The sequence below is a fragment of the Panthera onca genome, chromosome E2 (genome assembly GCF_046562875.1).
Source record: "Panthera onca isolate mPanOnc1 chromosome E2, mPanOnc1 haplotype 2, whole genome shotgun sequence".
Taxonomy (NCBI): domain Eukaryota; kingdom Metazoa; phylum Chordata; class Mammalia; order Carnivora; family Felidae; genus Panthera; species Panthera onca.
Genome location: NC_138353.1, coordinates 31,204,369 through 31,217,983, shown reverse-complemented (window position 1 = coordinate 31,217,983; position 13,615 = coordinate 31,204,369). Strand labels below are relative to the sequence as shown.

The 13,615-nt window shown below is 41.7% G+C and overlaps 1 protein-coding gene across 4 annotated transcripts in view; it reads right to left on the bottom strand.

Annotated features, from left to right (window-relative positions):
* The window catches only part of FTO (FTO alpha-ketoglutarate dependent dioxygenase), a 389,551-nt gene that overhangs the window by 244,972 nt on the left and 130,964 nt on the right, over nucleotides 1-13,615 (bottom strand). For all 4 annotated transcript variants that reach the window (XR_009615364.3, XM_060650765.3, XM_060650769.3 and 1 more), the window contains exon 4: nucleotides 345-488. Coding sequence is in view for 3 of the 4 variants with exons in the window: in XM_060650765.3 (XP_060506748.3) it covers nucleotides 345-488 (144 nt within the window). In the remaining variant the exon portion in view is untranslated. The remainder of the gene's footprint in view (nucleotides 1-344; nucleotides 489-13,615) is intronic.

Genomic DNA, 13,615 nt, shown 5'->3' with positions numbered 1-13,615 from the left:
GTGTGGAGAGGGAAATCATTTGAATACTTCACACTGATAAGTTGATTTGGATGACGGAGTAACTCAGGGAAAGTCCTGAAAACTGTTTTAGCACATTTGGGAAACTCCAAAAACAATCAGAATGGGAGGAGGAAAAAAAAAAAAGCAGCTTTTAAAAATGAGCGATAGCTAAAAAAGAATAAGGAAATAAAAACAAACAGAAAAAAACTAGTTACATGTAGAAGATTCATTATCACTATAAAATACCTGAAAAGCTTATTCCAAAAGACACATTCAAAATAGGTAGCCAACAGTCTAAAATTTAGACACCAGAGCATCAATATAGTTTTGACCCTCCTAATTACCAAGCATAAAATAGCAGTCTCCTTGGTGAAGGGGTATTGCCAGACCAGGCGTCTCTATGTCCCACGAGATCTTAAAACCAACATGCCAAGTATCAGGATCTCTGCCTTCAAGCTGGGGATCATCCTCACTCTCCTCTTCAGGGCCTGTCAAAAAGAGAAGAGAGGGATCAGGAAGGAAATGTTTCATCTCAACTTCTGGGCTTTATCAACGTGATCTCAGGAATAATTAAGTTTTAATAAAATATGCATAGTAAGTGAACTATATCCTCCTTTTACGTCTCTTAAAAAAACATTCTTTAGAATATCTTTAACATGTCCTTTATTTTTTACTCAGGAAATATCTTTAAATGATAAGGGAATAACCCCAGATACCAAGGAGAATAAAAGACTATTTTATTAATTCCATGCAAATAAATTAGACAATGTGGATTAAACGGGTAGATTTTAAGGAAGATATTAACTACCAAAATCGACCCCAGAAGGGGTCGAAAAGTTAACAAAACCATAAAAGGTATAAAGTCAGAGAACTATCTCTTAGGAAAACATGTGTGTCAAGAATTTCAAAGAATTCTACCAAACAATTAAGGAATGGGTTATTTCAATATACTTTAAATTGTTTAAGAGCATAGAAAAAGAAAAGTTTCTGAATTCTTTTCGTGAAGATAGGATAATATGTATCAAAACCCAAAAAGAAAACACATACACACACACACATACACACACAGATCTCACATCTGAGAACCAATGCACAACTCCTAAATATAGGGAAATAGAATTAAATCTAGCAGCATATTAAAAGAATAACATTCCATGACCAAATTGAACTTATCACAGGAATACAAGGATAGTTCAATATGCAAAGTGTTATACTTAAAATTTATCATATTCATAGGTGAAAACTAAGAGTCACCAGACACACACAAAGTATTCAATAAAACACATCCTTTCAAAACCAAAATATCAATAAAATAATGAGTGGCCAGTTCCTTAACACGATAAATACAGACCTCTCTCAATCAAAGCCAGCATCATATATTAATAGGGAAATATTAAAAATATTCCCAAAGTTAAGAATTAGGAGACAATGTCCTTTATCAGCACAATAACTCATCACTATTTTGGAAGGAATGACCAACACAAGGGTGCTCTCTGGAGTTGCCTAACAGAGGAGCCCTAATTAGACCAAAAGAAAACAAAGAAGTAAAAGATTTTTTTAGAAGAACAAGTGCATTTTTACAAATAATGTTATTATTTGTGTGCAAATCAACCAGGAAACATATATCCCAAGTGATAGTCAAATTAAGAAAAATGCTAGTTACAAATGTGTGCGTATTAAAACATCCAGCAAGATTCTTAAATGTGTATACTGTCTATAAGAAAAAAAAAACGTTAAAATATTATTGAAGGACACAAAAGAAAATTTAAACAAATGTAAAGATGTTATTATGTTCTGGGGAAATAAAACTGAACACCATGGGAATGTCCGTTCTCCCTAAACTCATCTATAACACAAACCTAATAGAAATAGCAACAGGACTGATTTTTAGTTAAGTGGCGCTGGTAACTAGACAAGCTGATTCGACAAATCACATGGAAATATAAACAAGCAAGCATAGCCAGGGAATTTTTTTAATGCATAAAGAGCTCCTGCACATCAATAAGATAAAGATCAATAATCAAAAAGAAAAACAGACCAAAGTTATGAAGACAGAACACGTAAAAGGAAGTGTGTAAACATTTAAGAGATGTACAAACTTACTCATATAAGAGAAATGCAAATTAAAGCCACAACAGATATTTGGTAACTTAATCAGATCAGAAAAGATCAAACACTGATAAAATATGGTATCAGTAAGAGTATGGCAAAATGGCATATTCACACTCTCTGTAGAGAAAAATCTGGCAATCCTTATCAAAATTATAAATGCTTCAACACTTTGAACTTCTAGGAGTTCCGCAACGCCACTTTCAGAAATGTATCCTCAAATTCCTACCTGCAAAGGCTGCAAAATGACTTTACAGCAAGGATGCGTACTGTACCACCATTTAGAAAAGCCAAAGATCAGAAATAACCCAAATATCCATCAATAAGTTTCTGGTTAAATGAATTATGAAATGTCCAGGCAATAAAATATTCTGTAGCCACTAAAAGTAAAATGACTATGCACTGACACAGAACTATGTGATATATTTTTAAGGGAAAGAAACTGACAGGCCACAGTTTGTGTAAAATACAAACACATACACACACGTGTGTATACATGTACAGGTAATATTTCTAGAAGGATACTCAAGATTTATTTTTACATGTGGCCGGGAAAACTACGTGGCTGGGGTCCAGGAGGGGAGAAACACATAAACGAAGTGAAAGGCAAGGAATATAATCTGCCTACATGAACAGTCCTGCAGGGAGGGCCCGATATAAAAATGTATAAAAGTTCATTTAAGAAATATTTATTGAGCACTTATTATACATGAGGCACTGACCCGGGCACTTGAGATCTACCAATGAATGAATCAAAGAGCTTTGCCCTAGTGGAGCTTTCTTTCTAGTGAAGTTGTAAATGTTCAAAGGACATTTTAAATTCCATTAGACACCAGTCTCTGGTCTTCAAGGGGAGGGTCCAATTTCCTGTTTCATCTGCATTTAGAGCCCTACTAAGTAGCACATAGAAGGCATTCAGTGAATGGCTGTACTTAAGTGCTTACTTAAAAAACAAAATGCAGGGGCGCCTATGTGGCTCAGCAGGTTAAGCTTCTGCCTTCGGCTCAGGTCATGATCTCACAGTTCATGGGTTCGAGCCCCACATCAGGGTCTGTGCTCACCACTCAGAGCCCGGAGCCTGTTTCAGATCCTGCGTCTCCCTCTCTCTCTGCCCCTCCCCCACTCGCGCTCTGTCTCTCAGTCTCTCAAAAATAAATAAACGTTAAAACAAGTTTTTTAAAAAAAATGCTCTTTCAGTTCACACCATTCACAATCCTTACTGGACTAGAAGGCAGGGAAAAAATGTTAATTCCGGGGTGGGGGGGAGCAGGAAACACTACGAATTAAACCAAATAACATAATAAAGTGTGGCGCTGCTAAGTTAGTACTGTTCTTAACAGTGAAGAAATTGAGAGAAGAGACGGGCTCGGTGAGGGTTAGAATGGGTAGAGCAGAATTCTTGGAGAAGATCAAATGTGAAAGACAAGTACAGTCTCTCAGCGGGTAGAGGAGGAAATGACGCAGGAAGACAAAAAGATGCGAAGTGTCATGTGGTCACAACGGGCAAGAAAGCGGGTTTCACGCAGGCTGCATCAGGTGCGTGTCACATCCAGAGCCCAAAAGCACATGCATCCCAGAGGGCACGGACCCATCCACAGAAATTCCTTGTTCTGAACACCCCACTCTGCGGTGACTGTGCGCAAGGGTCAAAGGCAGTGAAAGAAGGAGAAAGGGGGAAGAAATCCCCTTTATACTTATTAATTCACATTACTCTGCAGAATGGTGGGGAAAGAAACCGGACCAGAAATCCAACTTCAAGGAAGGAATGCGACTAAATGACCTCCAAGGGCCCGTCCAGCTCTAGATATTGTTCAATTCCTTAAGTTTGAATCTAAAATCTGATACTGCCATAAGAACAGAATCTTATCTTGTTTTCCTATTTGTTATTTCTGATAAATGTCTTCTCAAGCATTCTGTGGTTAGGAGCAACTCTAAGCTAGTTTTCTTTACGAATAAAGTCATAGAGTAAAAAGTCTAAAGCCATTTTTCTAGGGTAATCCCAAAACCATTTAAAAGAGAACCCTCTAGAAAAGGAATGACAAATATCTTACATATCAGAGGACACAACTAATTCATCGGTTGTGGCTTTTGTGACCCCTGGTACAGAATTATTCTGAATTTCTCTCCAAGCTCAGCAGAAAGAGTGGTATAATCAATTACTGATGTCTGTCACTGGCACTAGAAGGGGTCGTTAGCAGCAGCAGAGACAGATTATTTGCTATACACGTCTGATGGCGCTCTCTAGGCATGTCTTATTTATACATAATAGTTACACCTGAAAATTCTAGAATTTGCTAGAAAACTAGAGCTCATGGACCAGAAAAGAGCCCACGAAAGGCATACAATTTGACCTGCACGACATCTTCTTAACCAAACCAAGTTAGCGGGAGCCTGGGTGTCTCAGCTGGTTAAGTGTCTGACTTGGGCTCACAGTTCGTGGGTTCGAGCTCCACTTTGGGATCTGTGCTGACACCCCAGGGCCTGGAGCCTGCTTCAGATTCTGTCTCCTTCTCTCTCTGCCCCCTCCCCCGCTCATGCTCTGTTTCTCTCTCAAAAATAAATAATGAACATCAAAAAAATTGTAAACAAAACTAAGTTAGCTGCCAACTGATACAGGTGCTTTGCATAAAAATACGAATGTCCAGCTATTCTTGAATTACAAGATCTGGTATCAGGCAGTCACAGGCGAAGAAGTAACTGCCCCTTTGAGACAAGGCATGTCCTCTCTGCTAGTGGCAGTCCCCGTCAGCCATTTCACCCATTTGCAGTAGCTGCCTGGCCCCTACAGCCACTTACAAGTCTCTGAACTTTGTTCTAGCCCACAGGCAAACCAGGCCCATCACCTGCTTAAAGTAACTGGAACACAGTCACAGCCCATTCATTCACACAGCAGTCCGAGGCTGCTTTCACCTAAAACAGCAAGGCTGAGTAGCAAAGACACAGAGCATAAGGCCCACGAAGCCGAAAATATTCATCATCCGGCCAGCCCCGTATTCAGAAATGTTTGCCAACCCCTGCTCTGGAGTCTTGATATCTGTGATTTGATAGAGATGTCTACTGTGCACGTTAGTGAGGAAGCCAGGCTTTATAAAATAATGATGATGTCACGTGATGAATACCAGCATACGACATAATAAAGTAATTAATGCTAAATTATTTGATAACCAGACCCATTTAGCAAAAGAATACTGATATGAGAAATCGTATGTTTATATTTGTGATACCCTAGGGCTTTCAGTGGCTTCGTTCTAGAGAGCCCTAATGATAACAGATGTACCAAGGAGCACATGGAGAAAGAATAGAAATATTCTATGAAGGCTTTTCATATGTCTCTCTCTCTCTCTCTCTCTCTCTCTCTCTCTCTCTCTCTCGTGAAATCCACTATGACTGAACTTTAAAAAGAAATGATTTTTAAACTACAGTGACAGTGACGCTATAGTGGCTTCAAGCCAGTGAATATGGCTATTCTTCTAAGTGGTGGTGTTTGTAGGCTAATGGGCTAGTTGACAACTCTCCCCTCTCTCTGCCATCCCCCACTCATCCCAGTATGGCACCAATAAAGTCTTGAACGACAAACAGAGACAGTCACTGCAATCGGTGTTTCCTGATGTCTCCCATAAATCCAGCACCTTTGAAATGTGCTCATTAAAATAAGGTTTTCTTGGAAGGTTTGTTTCCCCCTTGGGCTGGGTCCGGAGGAGGAAGGGAAGCTCTGTGTCTGATAAATTTTTTACTGTGTAAGTATAGCGTTGCTCACTTACTCCATAAAATCAACTCGTAATTATCTATAGCAACTGCAGCTGATTACTCTGCCTCATGTTATTCTGGAAACAAGCAGAGGCAATCGGCTCCTACTTGCCTTTAAACCCCAGGAACGCTGAGAGGATTGCAAGTGTCTCGTGTCTCATGCATTCCTGGCTCCCACCAGCCAAACCGTTCAAGAAGTCAAAGACGTGACAAAATACGAAAGAATGCTAAGTGTACACGTCAAGTTTAAAATTCTAAAACATCCCCCCTCCCAAACTAGCCAATTTGATTCTTTTATGCTAACTAAGTTTTGAACAATTAATTCCCATTTGGTGAAAGAGAAATGCCGTCAAATATATTTCCTATTCTCTATTCCTTTGGCCAAGTACTAAGATTTCTATGACTCTGGCCTTGGCAATTATATTCTGTTTCCTTAACCCCACCCCCAGAAGGGCTTAAGCAGCAGGTCCCTTCCTTCCTATCCACGTCCTAGATCTTGAGGCAGGAGAAACCCAGAAGTTGCAGCTAGTCAGCTGGTATACAAAAGCTCATGGTGCTTTCTCTGTCCCGTGCTGATCTGTGACACTGCAGTGTCTGGGATGGAGAATCTGTCTTGGAAAAGGGAGAGAGTCAGAGGGGGGAGGGGAAGATGTGGGGTTGGGAAGATACATTCTGGGAGGGATAAGGCATGATGGATGTACAAGATGGGTGCAATTCTGAGCTGCAATGTAGCAAATGAAGGGCACGGAATTGCAAGCGAAGAGTTTGGAGAGGTGGGCAGAGGCCAGGACACGGATGGCTTTGCGAACCATGGTAAGCAATTTAAGACTGAGGGCAATGACGGACACTAACAACTTTTTCATAGCTCAGATGCGTTGTTCAGAGTGGTCCCCCTGAAAGGTAGACACTTCTATGTGCAGTCTTTGCATACTTTTTCTGGATTGGTTTCCACTGTGATGGCGAATGGCATAAGCCAGACAACATTTGGGAAACACTCCTCAAGAGCATCTCCCTAGGAAAGGAGGGTTAGCCAAGGAGAAGCCACCCTGGAAGATTTCTACAACTTAGAGACACAGTCCTTGGTTGGTCGTGAGGAATGAGCAGTCAAGCCTGGGGCTGACAGAGAGCAAACTCCTTCCCAGCCACTGAGGAATGAATGGTCTGAAGAAATGAATTCAGAGAAGTTTGAAGGGCGGGGGGCACCAGGGAGTACCAAATCAGTCCCAGCTCAGAGTCTATAAGAAGCTAGAGCCTGCTCTCAGATGCCTCAAAACAAGCAATTCAGGACAAACGTAGTCCCTTGACACAGATGAATTCTAAAATTAATTATAAATTATCTGGGGTTTCAGGAGAAATATTGCTAACTCTTTACCGAAAAATCTAAAGCCTTTCAACATGATGTCTGGCTCTGTCAGCTTTCAGATTGAGCGTCTGAAAAAAAAAAAAATTTAACATATAAATATCCACATACACAGGAGAACCTCATTACATCATGTTTCATGGGCTTGGGGGGAAAAAGTAAAAGTGAGAAAAGGAGAGAAAAATGGATCTGGATGCTCTTGGCTAAAGCTTCAAAACCATTCCATTATCTGAAGTATAATACGAAATGGGGAAAGGAAGCAGAAATACTTCTCAAACAATACATTCTCCAAACCAGACCTAACACCAGAGGCTTTAACTCCCTGGGCAGTCTCAGGAAAGGACAAAGAGTCATAGAGACTTATAGGAAACCTTTACGTTGTAAACAACATAGAAGATCAGAACCAAAACTGGATTAATCAAAAGACGATAATTAGTTGTCCGTCTAGCTTCAGGCAAAGCTTTATCCAGAGTTCAAAGTACATGTCCAAGACTCAGTTTTTCTCCTTCTCAAAGTTCATGAAAAAGAAAGGGAGTGGCCACAACAGCAAGGGGCAGGCATGTGGGGACCATGAGACTGCTTGTCCCAAGAGAGGAAAGCAACAGCTTAAGAAGAGCCAAAAGATGAAGGGAAAGACACTGGAAATTGACCACACTATTAACTATTGAAATAACTGCTTGAAGCCAGTGAGGTCGCTGGGCTTAGTATTAAGTAAGACAACTCCTTATCTTTTTAAATGAAGTCTGTTTAGGTCAGGTATCCGCTATTTGCAATCGAAAGAATCCTAATACTAAACAGAAATTGTAGTTATAGAAATCAGAGTTATTGGGCAGTGGCCAGAATGTAGATGAACAGCATAAACTACTCAAAACTAGAAATACTGACTTTAGGCAACAAATACTTACTCTTCTACCATTATCTGCACAAAGAAGGACAGAAACCATGTCTTTAAGGAGCTTACAATTCTAGTTCAAGTATGTGCAAAACTAATGTATGGCCCTGGAAGGCAAGACAGTGGTTACTGCTCAAGGGGGAAAATACACTGGAAGGAAGCATTTCTGAGGTGCTAATATAAATGATGCCATTCAGTAATACAGAATTAAATTGTCTTAGACAATAAAACTTGTTCCACTCTAACCTGTCCTCTTATTCCCTGCACATCACATGAATACATCATTAAAAACTCAGCCATTCTTGGGGAAGGTATTTGCAAATCACTTATCTGTTAAGAAGTTAACATCCACAACCTATAAAGAGCTCCTAAAACTCAACAACTAAAACAACAACTCAATTCAAAATGGGCAAAAAAAACCTTGAAGAGACATGTCTCAAAAGAAGATACACGAATAGCCAAGTAGCACATGAAACAAAGCTCAACATCATTAATCATCAGGGATCGAGGAAGCTTCTGCAGAAAATTCACTATCTTGAGTGTGGTCATGGTTTCACAGGTGTGTTAAAACTCCTACGAAGGTAAACTTTAAATATGTGCAGTTTGTTGTATGTAAATTATGCCTCAGTAAAACTATTGAGGGAAGGGGGCAAAAATCAGCCATTTTTGTTGGCTGGTCTTCTCTTGACAATTAGAAGATGTCACTGCTGGTCCTCTTTTCTCACCGGCACTCAACACTGCCCCTTTTCTCCAGGGAAAAGATGGGTGCCATCATACAAACACCTCTCCTTACCTCTGCCTCTTCTAATCCGGCCCCTCTTCTCCAATCTGGATTACCTCTGCCTCTTCTAATCCGGCCCCCCTTCTCTAATCTGAATTACCTCTGCCTCTTCTAAACCGCCCCCCCCTTCTCTATTCTGAACTACCTCTGCCTCTTCTAATCCGGCCCCCTTCTCCAATCTGGATTACCTCTGCCTCTTCTAAACCGACCCCCCTTCTCCAATCTGGATTACCTCTGCCTCTTCTAAACAGGCCCCCCTTCTCCAATCTGGATTACCTCTGCCTCTTCTAATCCGGCCCCCCTTCTCCAATCTGGATTACCTCTGCCTCTTCTAATCCGGCCCCCCTTCTCCAATCTGGATTACCTCTGCCTCTTCTAATCCAGCCCCCCTTCTCTAATCTGGATTACCTCTGCCTCTTCTAAACCGGCCCCCCTTCTCTAATCTGAATTACCTCTGCCTCTTCTAATCTGGCCCCCCTTCTCCAATCTGGATTACCTCTGCCTCTTCTAATCCGGCCCCCCTTCTCTAATCTGGATTACTGCAATAGTCTCTTTCTGCTGCTTCCAGTGCCACCTCCCTCCTTCGACTCAAACCCACAATGGCTCCCATCTCCTGCCACACTGTGTACAAGCCCGCTACCTCGTATTACAGTATTACATCCGTATTAGCTGCTGCCCACTCTCGGCTCCTCGTCTTTCCTCTCTGTCTTCACGGCTGTTACTCTCCCTCTTCTCTCACTCCACTACTGCGTCTGCACTTGCTGCTTCTGAAATATCCCAACATCGGGTTCCATCTCTAGGCCTTCAATATTCCCTCTACCCAGGCTGTTCTCCCGCTCACTCCTTCCAGCCTTGGCTCAAATGTGACCTTCTGAAGGAAGCCTATTTAAAACGGTACACCTGTGCCTCACCCCTGTACAAACTTCTTGTTCGTTTTCTGTCTCTCTTTGCTAAAATATAAGCTCCATGAGGGCAGGGATTTTTGTTCATGCTTAGATGCTCGGCATCTAGAAAAGTGGTTGGCAAACAGTAGATGCTTACTGTTAAGTGCATAAATAATTCCATGGGGATTTTATTTTTTTTTAACGTTTTTTTTTTTTTATTTATTTTTGAGACAAAGAGAGACAGAGCATGAATGGGGGAGGGTCAGAGAGAGAGGGAGACACAGAATCGGAAGCAGGCTCCAGGCTCCGAGCCATCAGCCCAGAGCCCGACGCGGGGCTTGAACTCACAGACCGCGAGATCGTGACCCGAGCTGAAGTCAGACGCTTAACTGACTGAGCCACCCAGGCGCCCCAAGGGGATTTTAAAAAATAGGACTTGGTAGACCAAAAAAGTTTTACTGAGCGGTAGAAGTGACTTCAAAACTAACTAACAACAGGGGTGCCTGGATGGCTCAGGCAGCTAAGTGGCTGACTCTTGATCTCAGCGCAGGTCTTGATCTCAGGGTCGAGCTCAAGCCCCACACTGGGCTCCGTGCTGGGCGCAAAACCTACTTAAAAACAACAACAACAACAACAACAACAACAACAAAACTAACAAACATGGCATGATACAATGAAACAAACAAAGTCAAATGAGCTTTGAGATCTCAGATAGGAATGGGGGAAGACTAAGACAAACATTAAATATCATAGCATTTGGGGGGCACACGGGTGGCTCAGTTGGTTGAGCATCTGACTCTTGATTTCAGCTCAGGTCATGATCCCAGGCTGGTGGCATGGAGCCCCAGGTCAGGCTTCTCGCTGAGGGTGGAGCCTGCTTAGGATTCTCTACCCCTCCCCTGCTTGCATGCTCACGATCTCTCTCTCAAGAAAGAAAAATCCTAACATTTAAAAAAATTAGGAATGCTCCCAAGCCCCTAGCTTCAATTACAGTCTAGTCTTTCATGCTCCCAAAGACAAGCTAAGGAAGACAAAGCTACTCGTTTAAAAGTAAAGATTTAAGAATTACAGCAACATGGGGGGACTGGCTGGCTCATTTGGTGGAGCAGGTGACTCTTGGTCTTGGGGTTGTGAGTTCAAGCCCCACGTTGGGTGTACAGATTATTTAAATATAACATCTTTAAAAAAAGAGAGAATCATGGCAACCAATTTCCATCCTTAAGTGAATTCAGTTTTTCCTAGTCAAAGACATGAGTGGGAATCCTAGAATTCTAAGATAAGTATTACAAAGTCCCTGCTTTCTAGTCTATCACATACTCAACAGGAATCATGGACTGGTCTCTCTTCCTTTTCTTCCTCACCTTTCCTTCCCAGGAATCTGGAAAATAGGAATCTGCAATACATAGCATGAGTTAAAATTCTTGGGGTGCCTGGGTGGCTCAGTCGGTGAAGTTCAGGTCATGATCTTGCAGTCTGTGGGTTTGAGCCCCACATCGGACTCTGTGCTGACAGCTCAGAGCCTGAAGCCTGCTTGGGATTCTGTGTCTCCCTCTCTCACTTCCTCTCCCCCACTTGGCTCTGTTTCTCTCTTTTTCAAAAATTAAAAAAAAAAAACACTAAAAGAATTTTTTTTAATAAATAAAATAAAATTCTTAAGAATTTTTTTTTATAAAGACAACGCTGCAGAAAATGTTTCCTTCCAAATGACCAAAAACAGTAACAAATAATTATTTACCTGATCTTTTTGAAGGTATTCCCGTCGGAGAACAATTAAACAATAGATTGTTAATGCCTTCCCTGCTAAAATGTGTGTGTGTGTGTGTGTGTGTGTGTGTGTGTGTGTTTGTATCTAGGAGTAACAAGCAATTGCCAGCAAAGCTAGCATAGGAAAATCAAATACTCTGCCTATTTACACATGATTCCCTGAAGCCATTCCTGATTAAATATTGTACCATTTCAATCTTCTTACTGGGGATATCTATTAACTAGGACTGCTTGTGAAGCCAATGAATTTATCATATAATTACACGTACCCTATACAAATTACTTCTCGATGACCTCTACTCACAGAAATAAACCAAAGAGGCATGACTGGTTCATTATAAATCCACATGAAGATTTCTCTAGGAAAAGGCATTGAGAACAAAGTCCTGAAGGCTCTTAAGCTGCACCTGAATTTAATTTTCAGCAGGAAGTAATCACTTCTGTTCTGAACTCCTAATGCATTTGCAGGAGCTCCTATGGCATGAAACACTCTCTTATCACTAAGTAGCTATGTGACCTTGGACCAGTCACTGCCATTCTCCCTGCCTCAGTGTCTTCATGTATAAAATGAGACACTTGAACTAGGTGACTTCAAAAGTCTCTTCCAGACCTGACGTTTCCTCATTTCGTAATTATAATCAAAGGGCACACTTTATTTCACCCATCTTTTCAACACAAGAAGAGCATTTGATTTACTTCTGCATCCTCTGCAGTGTCTAGAACAGTTAACTGAACCTCCTTGAGCAGCGGCTTGACAAACGTGTTCAAGGATCCAGAAAACAGTACAGTTGGCTGAAATTTCCTTTCTCTTCACTCCCTTAAAGCCTTTTCTAACCCTAGTCGTGATTTTAACCCAAGTGGCTCTCTTTAAGTCCACCCTTCCCATACTTCTGGCAGGATTACAAGGAGGCCAGAGAAGTAAACATATCCCTTGTCACCTGGCAAAAGTCGTCTGGAAGAAATGCATCCACCAAAAACAGGTTCAAGGCACATGCTTTGTAAGCCATCTGACCCAACACCACAGCTGGAGACCTAGACAGAGGTTCCATTTCATAGGGTAAGCTTATCTAATGCATTCCAATCACCTGAGAGCATGTGTAGGAAGCTATAGCGGATGTCGCGGTGGGGGGAGAGAAGTGAGGTGGCGGGAAGGAGAGGAGAGGAGACAGGATCTGCGAGGAGGAGCATGTAGAATATTCCCTTCACTTTTCCATTGGTGGACACTTTAGAAACCCAAATCCCAGAGGGAGCTGTACTGCAAGGGTAGAAAATATCTGCTCATAAGGCACTTGGCCTTCACTGTTAGGACTCTGAAGCCAGAATGTCTGGGTTCAAATCCCACCTTTGCTCATTAATAGCTGTACAACCGTGGAAAAGTTAATCATCCTCCCGTGCCTCAGTTTCCCCATCCGTAAAATGAGGAGAACAGCAGCACTTGGTTCACAGGGTTGTTACAGGAATAAAATGGGTCAATACATGTCAAATGCTTATACCGATGCCCAGCACACAGGAGGTGCTCAATAAATGAGAGCTCCTGGTGTTACTGCTGTTATAATCATGAGAGCTCTGGGATTCTCGGGGGGCTAAGAGAACAAAGGAATCCCTCTGCTCTTACGGATTTGAACTCTGCACTTCCCTCCTCCAGACGACAGTCAGTTGCAAAGCTAAACCTTCATATGTTTATGTAGACTTGTATACTTTATCAGTCTTAACTACTCCCGACCACAGAAACTACTCATTAAAAATTTAAATTCCTTTCTGAACGACATTCTAGGCTTCAAAAAAGACTTGATCACCCACGCTCTGGGAGCACAAAAGGACTATTAAAACTGTGGGGCTGAGAGGAGGTGGGAACACAAAGACACCTTTGTAGCAGCCTGAGCTATCACATACCGCTGCCTCAATTTTAGAGAGTTGCCTCCTTAAGAAGGAAACTAACAAACTCCATTGTTCCTTCACATCAGAGTTCTTGGATGTGATCATTCTTAAATCCTTGGCAACGCCTTATTAAAGATCAGAGGATCTCCATTCCTTCCATTAGGACAGCATCAAATCCCCTTCAAGCAATTTTCTCAGGT